Source organism: Haemorhous mexicanus, chromosome 7, assembly GCF_027477595.1.
Source record: "Haemorhous mexicanus isolate bHaeMex1 chromosome 7, bHaeMex1.pri, whole genome shotgun sequence".
Lineage (NCBI taxonomy): Eukaryota > Metazoa > Chordata > Aves > Passeriformes > Fringillidae > Haemorhous > Haemorhous mexicanus.
Genome location: NC_082347.1, coordinates 7880754 through 7897462, shown reverse-complemented (window position 1 = coordinate 7897462; position 16709 = coordinate 7880754). Strand labels below are relative to the sequence as shown.

At 44.0% G+C, this 16709-nt stretch overlaps 1 protein-coding gene across 6 annotated transcripts in view; it reads left to right on the top strand.

Moving 5' to 3' along the window:
• MICU1 (mitochondrial calcium uptake 1) overlaps positions 1 to 16709 on the top strand; it is a 90897-nt gene that overhangs the window by 24774 nt on the left and 49414 nt on the right. For all 6 annotated transcript variants that reach the window (XM_059850977.1, XM_059850976.1, XM_059850975.1 and 3 more), the window contains 2 exons: positions 502 to 664; positions 8972 to 9015. In XM_059850977.1, coding sequence (XP_059706960.1) covers positions 502 to 664; positions 8972 to 9015 — 207 coding nt within the window. The remainder of the gene's footprint in view (positions 1 to 501; positions 665 to 8971; positions 9016 to 16709) is intronic.

Here is a 16709-nt window from a genome sequence, read left to right as displayed (position 1 = left end):
AAAAAATGAGCTTGGGTGACTGAGCAACCAGCTGTGGCTCCAAGTGATTTTTTCCAAGACTCTGCTTGAAAGTAAAGGTTTCTCCCAGCCTTCCAAGACTTTTTTCTTTTACTTCATATATTAATCACAAATCAAACCCTTCAACACTGTGGTTAAAATGTTGAGCTGCTTTAGATTCACAAATATGATGCCAGTGTGTTTTCTTATGCTCATGTTTTTAAAGCACCTTCAGGGATTTTGTGCATTTGTTTTTCTTCTGCCACCATGAAGAGTCTAAATTTATTCATAATAAAGATTTTTAGTGTTTGTTCTTAATCCTGGGACATCAGCAGCTGATATGTCCAATTTTCCTTGGTGCTCAAAGGGTTTTTGAAAGGGGCAATGCCAAAAGAGTCCAGAGTTGTGTTGCTGCATGCAACTTGTCCTGTGGCAAATCTCTTGGAGGAATCAGCGTGGGGCAGGGACAGTGCACATCTAATGCTGCCTGAATTTCATTTCCAGGTGATGGAATATGAGAACAGGATCAGAGCCTACTCCACACCAGACAAAATCTTCAGGTACTTTGCCACGCTGAAGGTCATCAACGAGCACGGCGAGTCCGAGGTGTTCATGACCCCGCAGGATTTTGTGAGGTCCATCACCCCCAACGAGAAGCAGCCAGAGAGTGAGTGCTGGAGGGGAGCTGATACTCCTCAGGCTCTGCTCACCTGCTCTGTAAACATCCCAGCTCTGATTGCCAGGGCTAGGAAGCATCTCCTGAAGGTCTCCTGCTCCAAGCCCAAAATTAGCCTGAGTCCTTTCCTGTTTCCCAAAATGCTGTTGCAGTGTAGCAGAGCTGGCTGGTGTGAGCCCTAAAGAGCAGATGGGATGCCTTTCTCCTATATTTAATAGGGAAATATTACCTTTAACTGAAGTACTTCCTAAACCTACAAAAGGAGTTTGTTTTGGCAAGGAAAACATCAGCAATGAAGGCTAGAGTCGATGATCTTAGGGGTCTTTTCCAACCTAAATGATTCCACAGGGGTTGAGGCAGCCCCATGTGATACTGCTGGTCAGGGTAAGGCTCATCTCTGCCATCTTCAAATCCCCTGTGGGTTGCAGACAAATGCTCGTGGTACCTGGGGAGGTTTTGACAATCAAAAAGTGGGAGAGAAACACCTTGCTCTTGTCTGGAAAACTGTGTCCTGAATATTTAGTGTTGGTGGGGTAGCAGGAGGCTTTTGTCTGCATTTTAGAGATTTTTGTCTCCATTTAGAGATTCATTTTGTCTCCATTTTAGAGATGGATGTTTGGGGTGAGACGTGGGAGATCATGTTTTTTGGTCTCCCGTATTGTATCTCAAAGAATGAAACAGTTTTTTGTCAAATTAAAACTTCCCTTGTCTCTGCAGACATTTCTCAAGAACTTCAGCCCCCAAATGTTAAATATTTGAGTGTGGGGTTTATGTCCAAATTGTGAAACTGTTTTGATATCTTAGCTGACAGCTGCTAATTAAATACTGTGTACCCTTGTGCTTAGAAAATAACAATATGAAGTGTGTGCAGGAGGGAAGAAAAAATAACCCTGGCATTAGTGTTTAAAGCATGTAGGTGAATTGATATTTAGGTTTCCATCCTAAATTTCCATTTTCCCTGGAAATGGCTGTAGTTTCCATGGGAATTAATGGCTGTAGGTTACCATCTTGTCTATCTCAAACTCCTTGAATTGGTACTTGGAAAAGCAGTAGCACCTGTCTGGAAGCTTAACAACTAAAAACATCCTGTATTTCATTTCAACACATCTGATTCTTCTTTTGGTTCTTCCACGTGCTTGGTGCATTTTAGGGTGTGTACAGCAAATAGGTGGAAGAATGCTGAGCAAACACCTCCCTCAGAGACAAGCAGAGGTGACTAATGGGAAATAATTAATTCCTCAGTTGTAGCCACTCACTTCCCATTGTATTCCCTTTGTTATCCTGGCTGTTGAGGTGGCCCCATGAAGCCATGGTGCCTGCAAATGCTGCCAGTCAGTGACACACAGCAGCTTGGAAGGGAAGGAAGTGGTTTTAGGTGCTTTTGGCAAGTGGAATGGGATGGAAGCTGAGCTTGGGCTGCCCCTCAGCAGGCAGGGCAGGAAGGTAGGCATCTTGGATTTTGTTGAGTTGAAAAATCTGTCCTCAGAACACTTAGGGAAATGCTGTGGATTTGCTTCTAGATGGAGCTGCTCTAGGGTCGTTGTTCTTTACCAGCTCTGTACATCATCACAATCACAGTAAATGGGGTTTTTGAACACATAATGAACAGTAGAAGAGTAAAACACTTATTGCTACAATAAAGTCAAACCAGCCATAACCTTGTTCTGAGATGTTTTTAAAGCTGGCAGTAAAAAATAAAAGGAAGATAGGTCTGGTTTTCAGACCAGAAATTGAAAACAAAGAGTGCTACCTGCTGGCCAGATGAGTTCTGTACTTCACACCCTGCTGGTGCTTTTGACTCATAGGATAATTTAGGTTACAGGTTAGTTGGGAAATGCTGGGGCTGCTTTCATCCTGAGTCACAACTTGGGTGTGCCCTCCACTGGGGCTGGAGCATCCTGCCTTCATCCCAAGGCCTTCCTTGGGCTTCTGATGCAGCCTGGTGTGTTCCTGGGAAACCTCTTGGAGGTAATCCTTCAGTGTGCTCAAGCTGCAGGTCATAATTTCAGGGAGTAACTTCTTGTAAATGCCTCTGCTGCTTTATGGAGAGAAAGCACTGAGGAATAGAAGTGATCTGGAGTAACGAGGTAGCTGAGTCCCTGTTGTATTTATTTTTAAACTGCTCATCCTCTGTGAAGGTATTGTGTGCCTGATTCATTTTTATGGATTACGTAGGGGAAAGTTTGATTTATTGTCAATAAGTGTCAGCTTAATTCTGGCCTGTGTTTTGCTAGCTTGGGGAAAATGAATGCCAGTTCCTCAGCTCCTGCAGATTGCTTTCTCTGGTTCAAACTTCCTGCCACAGCACTCCCAACCAGGCAAGCTGTGCTTAAGTAATGGCATGAGCTTGCTGAGCTTGGAATGGTTTGTCAGAAGAAGCCAAAGAATGGCATTAAACTTGAAAGCTGCTTTAAAAAAAAATAATTCCTTTCTGTGCTATCTGGAAAGTTCAAGTGCCAGGAGAAGCGTGGGTGGTGATTTCTGCTCCCTGCAGTCCTGTATTATTTTTTTGTCTCCTATGTCCTCTCATGCCTGAGAGGTTAATTTTGCTCCAAGAGTGGATGGGAAGGGATGGCTGTTTCCTGCCTGGTGCTTCCTTGGAATCCCAGTCCCAAACCAGCTGAAAATAAGCTGAAAATACTCTGTCTCTGGTGGGAAGTGCAAGGATTCCCTCCATTTCCCCAAGTTTATCTGGGCCCATTCTGCACTGATCATTTTCCTGAGGCAAGTGAGTATTTTGGAGCATCCTGAACTAAGAAGGAGCTGTGTCATGCTCAGCTTTCCTATGGCCTTTGCAATAAACACTGAAAGAAGTAAAAAATACTTCTTCTATCTCATCTCAGCATGTTGTAATGAAGGCAGATTCTTCCCAAACCAGGCCTGTGTTAACCTGGCTGGTTATCCCAGACTCCTGCCAGAGGAAGGGTGCATTTCAAGCTTCACCACATAATGAACAGCAAGTCAAATATCTGAACTCTTGGAATGTGTTTTGGATGGGTTGTTTGTTTTGTTTGAGTTCAAGAGACCCCAAAGATGCTGCTGAAAGCCAGGCAGAGGCAGCAGCTGGGGCCCCGCAGGCTCTGTGCAGGGGGTGGTGACAGAGGAGAGGAGCTGTGAAGGACAGAGCTGATTGCTGGTGGCTGCATCAGTGTGCAGCTTGCTCCTCCTGGTAGAAATGGTTTGTTTTCCATGTCTGAGCTGCATGAGGAGCTGAGCACAAGCTGGCCTCTGGGGTGGTACAACGCATGAGTGGTTATTTGTAATTTTGATTAAAGTTTATGAAATATAGATCTGATCTCCTGTACAACCACCAGCTAGGAGCTGAGATAAGTACTCATGTAATGAGGAGGGAAGAACTCCCTGGGCTGGTACAGATCCCTAAAGTTACACAAAGTGGTCAGCTGGGATATTTAAGACCCAGAAGGAAGCCAGAGATTCTGGGATTCCAGTCCTTCTGGGATTTCACTCTCTATTCTTCCCTGGTACATCTGCTGAGGAGCTTTTCAGAGCAAGGATGTGAGAGGTAGCTCTGGTTGTCTCCTGACCAAGGTGGGGCTCTTTTTCTGTGGAAATACACAATGCCTGGGCAAGAATCATCTTTGAGCCTCTCATGCCTGATATGAGAGCCCAGGAAAAGAGCCAGGGAGGAGCAAGAGATGCATTTACCTGTATGCTTATGTGCTGGAAGTCACATAAAGGAGGGCTTCCCATACAGTGCCAGGTTGGTGTGGCTGAGCAGGTGTGTTAGGAGTGCATGTCTCACAGGGAGACTGACTGCCTTGTTGGAGCAGGAGGAGATATATGAGAACCAAGTCCCTTCATCCTTCCTTCCTGGAACAAATCAGTCCTGGAATTGAACCTGAGCACGGGTCTGTTGTCCCCTGAGAAGTCTCAGGCAGCTCATTGTTTGCTTGCAGATTCCATTTTAGATTCAGAGGGGAAATACTCTGAATACAACAATCAGAAGCTGGATTACAGCTCTGGAGGGGAAAGCTTGCTCCAGCATTTTCTCCTGCCATAATGTGGCATATCACAAGCACACTTAGCAGGCTTTTCAGTCTTCATAATTAGCTCTTTTATTCATCTGCTGGCAATGAAGGAGTCCATGTTATATATTAAGCAGTGGGAGAAAAAAGCAGATCGTGAGTGAATGTTACCCAAATAATGTGAAAAATCTGACAAGGATATCAAGACTTGGAAGGAATTGAAAAGGTTTTTCCATCAGTGAGAAGCTGCTGGTGTCCCAGAGGAAATCATGGTGGTTTCTAATTGATCTCAACTGTGTTCTTGGCATAATATAATTGTTCTTCTTCTGGAAGCTCATTTTTAAAATGTTTTTTAGAACTGCAGTCTATAACCTACTGCCTATGGATTTATTTTTACAAGATAACATGAAGAGCTTAGTAATTGACTGCATATTTATCAAGTGTGGTAATTAGCTGGCTTTGAGAAAATCCATGGAAAGTATGTTTTTGTTAATCAATAGGAATATAATAAGCATTTGATTTTAGATTTGGCTATTGTTGAACAAGAGCAAGAACAAGTTATTCTGTGTTTTTTCCTTAACATAATTCATTCCTTCTCCATGAAAATTCATTCCTTTCTCCAAACTGAGAGAAGTAAATGCAGGGAGTATGGTTCTGCTGCTGAACACCCTCTTTTCCCCATTGTGGCAGGCAGTGAGTGTTAAGTAATTTTTGCTTTATATTGAATCATTTTTATTTTTAGAGTGCTGTGAAAGTACCATCAGATGAATAAAAGTGTCAGCCTATATCCCTGGTATTGGTGAGTAAATGGTGTCAGTCTACTCTGAAATAACATTTCTGGTGGTGCTATGTGTTTAGATACTCCATGGCAGTGCTGCTGTTTATTTGGGGCTCCTGGTAGGTGGCATCAGAATTTGTAGGAGTAATAAACAGGGGTGGTTAAACATTCCAGGGAAGCTGACTGGGAAATCATTGCAGGTCACTGAAATGCTGCTGGCAGTGAGGGGCTGGTGCAGAGCCTTTGGCTGCAGGAGCAGAAGGAGTGTGTAAGGAAAGGTGAGGGGTTGTGCAGGGTCTCAGGTAAATAAAAGTGTATTTTGGGGCAGATCATGGTGCAAACTCTGGGTTTGTTCAAGAGAAACAATGAGTGAAGCTCTGGGTGATCACTGCAATCCAGACTAGCCATGGGGTGTGTCCCAGGAAGGCTTGAGGCAGCCAGGTATCTTCCTGAAATGACTCCTGGCTTTCATTGCTGCCTCTCTTGAGGAAATCCTTTCACCCACTTCTGGGAGAATGCTTTTTCAGCCCCTGCTCCTTAGTGAAAGGTGAAAAAGCTCTTTTTTTCTTGGTTCAACATGCCTATTAGCCTGTGTTCCTGCAGCTCAGCAACAATAGCCCAGGCAGGGGCTGTTTGTCTTGGGAGTGTGGCACTTAGAGACAATGCCGTGGTGACTTTAACAACACTCTGCCTTTTGAAAGGCAGAGGTGCAGTAACTGCCATTCTTCCCTTCCCTTGTTCTCTGAGATTGTCCTCATCCATGCAGTGTTCCCATTGGCTCACCAGGCCACACAAATGCTGAATTCCTATTGCAGCTTCTTGGGGTTTTTTATCTAATTTAAAGAAAGACCCCAGGCCCTCTTTGTTGGTTTCCTTTTGTCAGGTTTAAAGGCTTGTAGAAAAACAGGCAGCTAGGTCCTTAAAAAAGAAAATAAAATTGCCCTGGGAAAAAGAAAATGTATAGAGTAAAAGTGTATGAATTGAACATAAATGCCTCTTTTCAGCTTTTGAATTGGCTGCTTCTCTCAGGACCAATGGAAGGGGAATTTCACAGAGGAATTGAAGTGTGCAGCTTAATTAATGCAGCAGAGGAGAGGGGACATTGTTGTGCCTGGCTGGGAGGGTGACCATATAGAACTCTGGTGGAAGCCAATGTGTTTGTGTGTGCAGTACAATTGTGGAATCATCTGGGTTGGAAAAGATTTTGAGATTGAGGTCAACCATTGGCCCAGCACTGCCAAGGCTACCACTAAATCATGTCCGCAAGTGCCACATCCACATGGCTTTTAAATCCCTCCAGGGATGGTGACATCACCACTGCCCTGGGCAGCCTGTGCCAGTGCTTGACCACCCTTTTGGTGAAGGAGTTTTTCCTGATATCCAACCTAAACCTCCCCTGGCCCAGCCTGAGGCCCTTTCCCCTTGTCCTGTCCCTGTTCCCTGGCAGCACAGCCCGACCCCCCCTGGCTGTCCCCTCCTGGCAGGGAGTTGTGCAGAGCCACAAGGTCCCCCCTGAGCCTCCTTTGCTCCAGGCTGAGCCCCTTTCCAGCTCTCTCAGCTCCTCCTGGGGCTCCAGCCCCTTCCCTGAACACGCTCCAGCCCCTCCAGGTCCTTCCTGGACTGGGGACCCAGAACTGGACACAGCCCTGGAGGTCCCTGAGCAGGGCCAGCCCAGGGGACAGTCACTGCCCTGGGCCTGTGCCCACACCACTGCTGGCACATCCCAGGAGCCTTTATTTCCATATTTATTTATTACATGAATATTTATTATAATTGTTTAGAAACATGTGGTATTTATATATATAAAATGATAGTTATCAGCTCATCTTTTCTTGCTGTTCTCTACACAATCATCCATTCATTTTGGCTCTCTCTTGAAACCTCTGTACTTTCCCAATGTCCAGTTGCAGGAGGTGCCATTAAGACATACTTTCACTTGCTATTTTTAACCCATGTCCTTTTTTTGGCTTTCCATGAGTACATGTATAATGTCAGGCTGTCAGGGATCTGTCTTTCAGCAGCATTTCCTGGCATGGGAAAAGGAGGTGTCCCTGAGAAATGACTTTATTATGACACATGGACATAAGCTCAGCTTAAGTCAACATCCAGATGGTGTGGTCAGGGTGAGCTCTGACCACATAAAGTGTCTGTCATAAAATAATCACATTTATCAGACAATCCTACCTCTAAATGCACTAATACTTACTGCATTTATACCCACAGCTTGGAGAAGGACAAAATGCAGAAGATTGAAGTCTGAAAAAGTGTATGAATATGCAATTTGCATTATTATCAGGCTTATGAAATAGTGAGAAGGTGCTTTCTAGCTGGAATTGTCACAAGTGCAGAAAGTTCTGTGACAATTGCTTTGACCTTTGAAATTGGTGGCAGAGGAGCTGGAGCTGCTTTGGGTCACAAAGGGCAAGGGGGTCACTCTGGAGCAATGAATAATTCCATTTTCTGCACAATGCTGTGAAACTTTCCAGCAGGCAGGAAGGGTTTCATTATCCTCTTTCAAAAGCAGGTGATGCAGCAGGCATGGGGAAGGCTTTCTTTTGGTTTTTCCATCTTATTTTCTAATTAAAATTGAAATGAGAACGTGCTAATTACCATAAACAGTGGCAGAAGATGCACAGGACGTCGCTCTCTGGAAGTTTTATTTCTCAGAGCACCAAAAATCAGCCTCTGCTCTCCTGAGTTTTACTGGAAATATTCAACTCGAGTTGTGCCTAATCTCTTCTCAGGATGCATCTTCCTCACTTTGGATTGCAGAGCTCAGATAATTAATCTTACCGATTTTTTTTTTTTTTGTCATCTTGCTTATACGTGCAGTCCCTGGTGTTAGAGGCAGCCTGCTGGGCATTGTGGGTTGGATGAGAGCTTTGTGCCTTAACTCAGCTAAGGCTGGGATGTTCTTTTCCCCTCTTCAACATAAATAAACATTTTGGGAAGGTATCAGAGACTTTATTGATATAAACAGTCCCTCTCCTTGCCTTTTTCCAATCCAGCTAAAGATCTCCACTTCTTACAAATGTATCTACAACTTATCTCCTTTAAAATCTATTTATTTTATACTCAGATATGAACAAGCTTTGGATTTGCTTGGGGACATCCCAATTAACTTTGGGAACAAGTGTTTTTTTTTTTTTTCCCATTTCTGGGCCATTTAAAAGGTGTTATTAAAAGCATCAAGAGTCACAGGTGAAATGTTTGCCTGGTAATAGTGCAGAGATCTGCTTTGGGGAGGGTATTTCAGGCTCTCGAGAGGTCCTGATTGCTGAGCTCTTGCTGGCCCTGCTGTAGAAGGAGGTTTTCTTCTCTGATTCCATGAGTTTGTTGGCTTTTTGTGTTCAAAATACAAAGTACAAAATGTACAAAACCAAACAAAATTTTCCTCCTGTCCTTATGTTTTCTACACATGTTACTCAGACTGTGCATTTTACTTTCCAGTCCTCTGAAACAGAAAACACAAGAAATAGTTCATTCTATGCCATAAAAGCTTTCTTTTCTGTAAGTATTTTTTTTCTCTTGCAGACCTGGGCCTGGACCAGTTCATAGTGAAACGCTATGATGGGAAGGTGAGCACATTGCACTGCTAAATGTATTTTATTTAATGGCTTTTTTGACCTAGAATCCTTCAGTTATTACCTGTGTGAGGGTGTAAGTTAAATGAAGTGTGTCAAGTGTTCTCTTCTGAGCATTTTGGTTTTCAGTAGCATTGCAGTGCTTTTTCTGTAATGACAGAAAGATTGTTTCTATAAAATGACCTTATTTTAATGTTTACAGACAAAATATTACCACTTCCTATATGCTGGTGGGCTGGGAAATCATAGGTTGTAATCACATTTCTTTGCTGCTTCTTTCTGGCTGTGTGAGAGCCCCACAAGTTAAATAATTTCAGGGGAAACTCACTGGATCTTTCTCTTTCCCAGACTTCTTTCTGACTGTGTGAGAGCCCCACAAGTTAAATAATTTCAGGGGAAACTCACTGGACTTTTCCCTTCCAGTGTCATCTCCAGATTCCTAAAGGAAGGAGATGCTCTTGTGGGTTTTTTTGTGTCCCACCCAGGTATTTCACCCCTATTGAACAGCCTTTCTCTGTCCCCCTTTTGAGCCCAGGTTCTTTCTGCAGCACTGCACTGTTCTGGGTGTTTGTGCTGTCATGAGAGGTGCTGGTAAAAATCCTAATTCTGATCTGGTTTTGTCTCCCTGTGAAAGGGGAGCCACGTAGCATCCCACTTGTTGTTGTGGACAGCACAGACCTAATTATCCACACTGTAAATCCCACTGGGGAGGTAAAGGCAGCTCTGCCCCAGGACTGGCAGCTGAGATGGACTCCTTGATGCAGATAACTGCAGGTTAGGTAATTTTCCATCATATCACACAATGGTCCTCCAGCTTTTAGCAGCATTTTCATCTGCACCATCTGAAAATGAAGCTTTCAAAGGGACATCAGCATCTCCCCCCCTTATTGCTGCAGGGTGCACCTGGCACAGTGTCAGGCATTTCCAGAAAGCTTCAACACTGGGGAAAAAAAAGAATTTAAAGCTTTATATAAACCCACTGTGGGCTGAACATGTGCAGTTCCCTGGTTTGTGTTTAGCAGGCACAGGTAACCACAAGATGATCAAATACCTGGGGTCCCTGTCAAGAGCACTGGACGAATGTGTTGGTTACCCAGGCAGCAGAGCAGGGCTTTGCTGGAAAACAGACAGCAGAGAGGTGGATTTTGGCACTTAGTTTTGATACATAAAGCTCCAAAGCGTGTCATGAACACCTGTTTTCTTTTCCCCCTGCCACAAACGTGATGTCTGCTTTTTGTGATTAAAAAAAAAAACAACCCGACCAAAGGAAGGATGTGTATTCTTTGCAAAATACCCAGTGTTTCTCTCTGTGGTTTCATGACAGTCTGTTTTGCATTCACTCACTTTCATCATTTTATCTTGTCAAGCTATCACCCTCATCCCTTAGGCTTTCCATAAACAGGATTTGTTGTAGGGAAGAAATGCTGAATCCCACACTATTTTTGCTAATCGCTCTCCTGCTCCCGAGCACTCTGCAGGCGACTCCCAGCACACTGCATAAAAGATCCAAAGGCAAATCCTTTGAACTCAACTTTCTGTTCCTTTGCCCCTCAGCACTGAGGGCTCTGACCTGTAGTAGGCTGAAATAGCTTTTTATATTTTTATATAACTTACAGATGTTGCTGCTGCACTTGGATGTCTCTGTGCTGTGGTTTGATTGCCTGAAAGTGAGGCAGCAGATTTAGGGGACTGCAGTGGCCTTTGCTTTATTATTTTTTTCTCCTGGGACCTGATTTTTCCACAGCCTAATAACACCCTGGAAGCAGTGTACTCTGAGAATGAAGAAATAGAGGTTCTTGTTTGCTTGGCTCTCTGCCTAAAGACACCTTGGGACTGGCTACATCTGGCTGTGGCTATTAGGGCAGTGGTAATGTCCAGGTGAGAGGATAATTTGAGGAGAGGATAAAATGAGCTGGCCTTGGCTCTCCCTTGGTAACGAAGGAAGCTGACAGTAGATTGATCTGACAGCAACTTGTTCTCATTTTGTTGCTTGCTTTGGGTTCCAGTTTAAAAAAAATAACACTGTTTTTACTCAGCCAAGCACAACTGAGGTGCTGCAGAGCTGACCTCACACATTCTGAGTTTCGCTTGCATAGTGATGAAACCCTTTTGCATCTCATCCTCCATGCCTGGTTCCAGCCACACATTCCTCTTGGATTATCAAAGCAGCCTCTGCTTGGAGGGGATTTGCCTTTGTGTGCTGGAGGAGCTGCTGAGCTCAGGCAGAAGGGGGAGAGGGTCATCACTGTTCCCCTAAGCATCCTTATGGATGTTACACAGAGGTAATTTGAATTGTGGTACTCAAAAATAGGCCTGGTCACTGGAAAGTTCTCCTTTTTTTAAGGAAAAAGGAGTTTGTGAACTGTCAGACATAAGCAAGCTGTGCTACTGAAAAGCACTGACAATCCAGAGACCAGATCCTGGCTGAAGAGTGGCAAAGATGATTGACTTTAATTCCAAGCAAACTTCCACAGATGATGTCTGCATGCAAGCAGTGGTTTAGAAGGAGATGCAGTTAAAAGGTCTGTGCAGTTAGTTGCATTTTAATGACATATTCCAGGACAGTGTTTGTAGCATCTGTGTGAATTTCAAGCATGTGTGTTTGAGATCTAGATGCTGTAGCCTTAGTGGGATGATGTATGAGCTGCTCCTTTCACAGAACCAATTTTATTTAGGCAAAGCTGCCACCAAAACAACAAATTGGCCATTGTGGGGTGATCAGGACTGATCTTGCCAAAGGATTTTGGGGAGTGATGTGCCTCTGAATTGTGCTTTTGTTGGGTTTCCGAGTCAGCTTGCTGTGCATGTGACTGAATGCCAGGGTGAGAAGATAAAATCCACTTTTTTCCCACTCTTCCTGCCCCTCCTTTTTCCTACTGATAATTTATAGAGTTGCTGGGGAGGGAGGTAGATGTTACTGCCTTATTAATGGCAACAATGCTCCTGCAATATGAGCCTAAATGCTTTTTCTTCACTCATGCAAGACCAAAAACCCTGGAGACACTCAGCCAGCACAAACTTTTGGTCAGATGTGTGTGCCAGCACGGGCTCATGCTTTTGGGCTGAGCCTGTACAGGGAGGCAACCTGTGGCTCCATTTTTGTCTAAGAGTGGTGGTTTCTTCCCTTGGGAAGCAAGCCCATCAAAGTAGGGGAAAAGAGGCATTGATTACTATTCATTCAGAGTAGAAAGAAGGTATTAATCAGCTTGCAGACATTTCATATGGAGCCTGAGCAAAAGGCTGATGTGAGAACAGACACGCTCTCAGGATGTGGAGGTGCCCAGACCATGATTGTCTGTCTGCTGTGCTTCCACTGTCTCTTCCCTCTTGCATTTGGCAGTGGGAAAGCAAATGCATTTTTAACCCATCTGTAGGAGAAATAACTCATGTTTTAGTGGTGAATATGCTCTCACTAAGGAGTAGAGGTTTCTTAGCACATCTAACCTGGCATAAGCTTCATTAACGTTACGTAAGTTGTCGAGCAGAGTTTGTTAAAAATTTTCTTGTGCTCTCTCTATCTTTTTGGCTTCTGCATGAATGATTGACAAGCTTCATCTCCCAAAAAAGCAAAGAAACAATGCTGTTCATGTTATTGCTCTGAATTGTGAGCTACCTCTCCACCCTGTCCCCACCCTGGTGAGCCAGCACGGGAGCTCCCAGGTGTCCCCCAGCTGAGCTTCCAGCAGTACAGCCTGGTGGAAAGGTGGAGGTGAGCTGCACTGCTTTTAAGAGTCCTCTGGCCTATTTAGGAAATAAAAGCCCCACTCTAGATGGCTGATTAGTTTAATTAGGATACACTTGACTTGCTGTTTTTTCTCCTGTGGGGAGAATTCCTTGCTGCTGCTCAATAAGAGCAAGAGCCTTTGAGCTACCAGCAACAGCTTCCCCTCCTGCAGTAAGTAATTAGAGAGGCTTTCAGTGCCCTCTAATTAAATTTATTACTTAAGTATTTCCTGCCAGCATTTATGTTTACTTCTCTAGATGTTTGGGCATGGCATAAAGTAATGCCAAGCAAGGTGAAGGACAAGGAAAATACTTCAAATGGTGCCTCTAAGTGCCAGTAAAACATCTCTAGAATTCACTTGCACTGGATAATGCAGGGTCATATCATGGACCAATGCAATGAGTATCTTCAGCTGCCCTGACCTGAAGGCGTGTGTCCATTAAAGAACACTTGCTGGGAGTCAGCTCAGGAGGCAGATTTCTTTCCGGGTGATTTAAAGAGCATCTCAGGAGCAGAGGAGTTGAAAAAAGTACTCAGGGAAGATCCCTAAGGAGAAGACTGGAGGTAGATGCACAATCCTTTTCTGGTGGATTGAAGGATCTTGCTCGCAGATTTGAAAGAGTGAGAAGGAAAGGAGCCTTAATTTATTAGCTGGAATTTCTGGGATCCTTTGCTCTGTGGATGGGCTTTGCCTGGACCATGATGCTCCCACCAGAGCTTGATAAGCTGCCATAGACCCAAACTTTCAGTGAGTGAGACAAGCCTAAAATCCTGCTGTCATTCAGGACCCAAACACTGGGTCAGAGCTCTGAGCTCCCTGGAGGTTTAAGTGCCTCTGAAACCTTAATTCCAAAGGATGCAACTCTAAATGTTGCCTTACCAAAAGCCAGTATCACAATTCAGTAAAGAGCAGTATTAAGTGCAGGCGTACTTGGAGGACACTTAGGTATGTTCTCCAGGTTAAATGGTGAGGAGTCCTCTAAATCCAGCTGTGTGAGGTCTTGCCAGCACTGTTGTGACAGAGTTTGCAATGAATGTGTCCCCAGTGTCCCCAGCTGGAGCTGGTGAGGCTGGGTTATGGTTTGCTTGGAGACAACTTGAAGTGTTTAGCCATTCTGGTCCATAATCCATGGGAAATGTCACTGTTCAACTTCAGATTCCCTGCTTTTAAATTCCTGCACCCTCTGATCTCAGCACAGGTAGTGTTTGCATAATAACCAGGAAGCACCTTCTTACCTGGATAATAACCTTACATTGCTCTGTATGAACATTCCTCTGCCATCCCTAAAAGGGCTGTAAGGAAGTGGTGAGACAAAATCCTTGCCTGTGGCTTTGTGGAAGCAAGCAGAGATGCAGTTTCTTGCAGATAACCAGCAAAGCTGAGCTGAGAAGGTTTTTATCTTCTTGGCTTTCTTTTCTGACACCCTGTCCACTTTGGTTGGTTTCCTTGCTTGTTGGCTTTCCCCTCCCAGCCAAACTTGACCCTCCTGTCTGCTTCAGTTAGTTCTGATGTTTCTCTGTTTGCTGGGACCTGTGTAGACACTGAAATGTACAAATTCTTTTCTTGGTTTGTTTTTAATAAAACTGGATTTCGTCAAAGAAAATTCTTAATTGCTTCTAACACAGTGCACAAACATCCCTGTGGGCAGCTGGGCTGCTTTAGGTACAGAACAAGTGTCTTGCTTTCCTAACTCCTCTACCAAACATTTGTGGTGTATTTTGGCTTTGACAAAGCTCTATTTGCTCTTACCTTTGTGTATCCCTAATTCTGCTGCTTGTTTCCACAGGGCTCCCACTAAAATCCTCTGGTTGTTCTTTGTCCTCTTTTGTTCTGGTTTCCAGGTACCCAGCAGGTGTTTCTTCCAGCTGCTAATATCTCTGATACTTGTCTTTATTCTAATTCTGGTTTCTGGGGTTTTTTTGGTGTAACCAAGCATTCCCTCATTTTCTTCCCTTTTCTAACCCTCTCCTCTCCCACCAGGATTTCTGGCAGGTACAAAGCAGACAGCATGTGCTTTGATTAGTCTGTGCTTCAGACCTCATAAAATGCACTTTTCATGTGAAAGGGACAGTGTACACTCACCTCTTCCCCCTGCTCCTCTCATAAATACTCCTGAGTGCTCTCCTTGATCCTCAGCCTGCAGGATTTATTTCAGAACACCTGAGTTTGGCTTGTGGAGAGAACAGTCCTCAGGGTGACCATTAATACCTGGCTCTATTAACAGGAACTGCTTTGAGCAAAGCTCAGATGTGTGTCTCCCTGCCCTCCTGGTTTCACAGTGTCCTCTGAGGCTTCTGTCTTATTTTGTAGCTCAATGAGGCTGTGATAGAGCTGGCTCTGTTGGAAAATTGTGTTTTCCCCTTGAGGCCACCAAGTTAGTTTGATTCCCTGGCCAAATGCTTTGGGGAAATGTCATCTATTTGAAGGTGTGTAGGTTTGGGAAAGGCTACATTTGCAAACTTGAGTTTTTCAAGTTACAGAATTATGTAGAGTGAACTGTATTAAAGAATATGTTAGGTAGTAGATATTTAGTTGTTGTAGTTCCTAAAATGTTTAGTAGGGAAAAGTACTAGAAACCAAAGGGGAGTTCATTCAGTATTAGTAAGTAAAGAGGAAAATATCTCCAAGCTCTTTGAGTTTGCCCTGTAGCTTTGTGACCTTAATGAAATCCAGAGGGAAAGTTAGGTAAAAATAAACAACTTGGTAATAAGCCCTCAGTGGGAGTAGGCAGTCTTTTAATCAAAAATGAATTCTGGGTATTTCTGGCTTTAATTTCTTTGATAATTTTGCTCAATGTTAGCTTAATGCTTAATGCTTGAGGGACACAAAACAAAGCTGTGAGAGCTCTGTCCTTGGGTGACATGGTGTTAGTATGGAAGAGGGTGGCAGGGAGTGCTTTAGGAGATGCTTGAACTCACTTGGCTACAAAAGGAGGTAAAATCTGGATGGGAGAGACAGGTGAAGGAAAAAAAAAAGCACTGAGAGAGAGAAAGAGAATTGACAGGATTTTGGGGGTGAATACCAAGTGTACAGCCCTAACTTCATCAACTGAGCCAATGTTTAATAATCACTTTTTATAGAGAATGATTGTTTTCCTCCTGGTGTCCTTTAACACTGGGATTTCTGCCTGAGAGAAAGAGCAACACAATGAGTTCATCTTGGTCATGCAGGCTGAGATGAGGGAGAGCAGCATCCCAATTTCCTTCAGAGACATAAACAACCATTTAAATTCAAAGGTGGCAAAACTCGGCTCATTTTAGAAGCTCGATGTGGGCCATCAAGGAGCCTGATTTCAGTCCTCCCCATTAAATTTCAATGCAAAATGCCCCAGTGCTCCTGCAGATTGTGATTTCATTACCCTGCAGAGGGCTGAGGGGAGCACAAGTGTAGACTGTCCCTTTTCCAAGGCATTTCCTATTTGCTTTTCCTGCAGGGGTTTCTCCCTTGCATGAGTGGCTCTGCTGCCTGCCACGGGTTGGGAGAGTCTGTGTTGTTATTTTCTGGGTTGTACAGAATGCTGGCCTTGCATTTCAGGTGCCCTTTGTTTGAAAGGTGGTTTGAATATTTACAGCCTTGCTGGAAGGGAGGGAATGCAGATTTCTCTTTCCAGTCACAGGAATCCACCTGCAGTAAGAATTGCTGCCCAAGTTCTCATTCTCTGCATGTGCTCAAATTTGGAGTGAGAGAACGTCCAGGACAGCCTCACCCATGTCCAGCTCTGTATTTTTGTGCCCCTCTGTAGATACACAGATAAAATAATCCCCCAAAATCAAAAGTTTTTAAAACTTCTCCATTAAAATATGCTCTTGAAAGGTATTATCTGCCAATTTTGCAGTGTTATCTGCCAACAGTAAATGTTAAGATTTTCATAGGTCAGCACTCAGCCACCACAATTTGCCATGGAGAACCTGTTTGTGTTTGCCTATGTTGGTCTGCAGACTTCATAGGAAATTATCATTCCTA